Source organism: Eimeria mitis, genomic scaffold, assembly GCF_000499745.2.
Source record: "Eimeria mitis Houghton genomic scaffold, Emh_scaff3045, whole genome shotgun sequence".
In the NCBI taxonomy this organism is placed as follows: domain Eukaryota; phylum Apicomplexa; class Conoidasida; order Eucoccidiorida; family Eimeriidae; genus Eimeria; species Eimeria mitis.
Window position 1 is genome coordinate 4579 of NW_013571391.1, and position 381 is coordinate 4959.

General features: G+C 59.3%; 1 protein-coding gene across 1 annotated transcript in view; it reads left to right on the forward strand.

Moving 5' to 3' along the window:
- The window catches only part of EMH_0061700 (uncharacterized protein), a gene marked incomplete at both ends in the record, with an annotated part of 6196 nt that overhangs the window by 4118 nt on the left and 1697 nt on the right, over positions 1–381 (forward strand). The window contains one exon of the mRNA XM_013497951.1: positions 49–379. Coding sequence (XP_013353405.1) covers positions 49–379 — 331 coding nt within the window. The remainder of the gene's footprint in view (positions 1–48; positions 380–381) is intronic.

Genomic DNA, 381 nt, shown 5'->3' on the forward strand with positions numbered 1-381 from the left:
TCCTGCTGCTGCTGCTGCTGCTGCTGCTCCTTTTCGCTTCCCAGTCAGTGGCCTTGGCGGCGGATCCCCGTCTCGTGCAGCAAGCCCATTTGCAGCAGCAGCAACAGCAGCAACAGTAAGAGCAGCAACAGCAACAGCAGCAACAGTAAGAGCAGCAACAGTAAGAGCAGCAACAGCAACAGCAGCAACAGCAGCAGCAGCAGCAGACTATCTCTGCATGCGGAGCGGTGGTGATCGTTTTGTGCCTCTATCTGAAACCGTCAGTGGAGACCAGCAGCAGCAGCAGCAGCAGCAGCAGCAGGAGCAGCAGGAGCAGCAGCAACAGCAGCGTACTCTGCTGCTGTGGCTGCGGGCGTCAGTAGGCTCTGCGCTCTCCTCGGC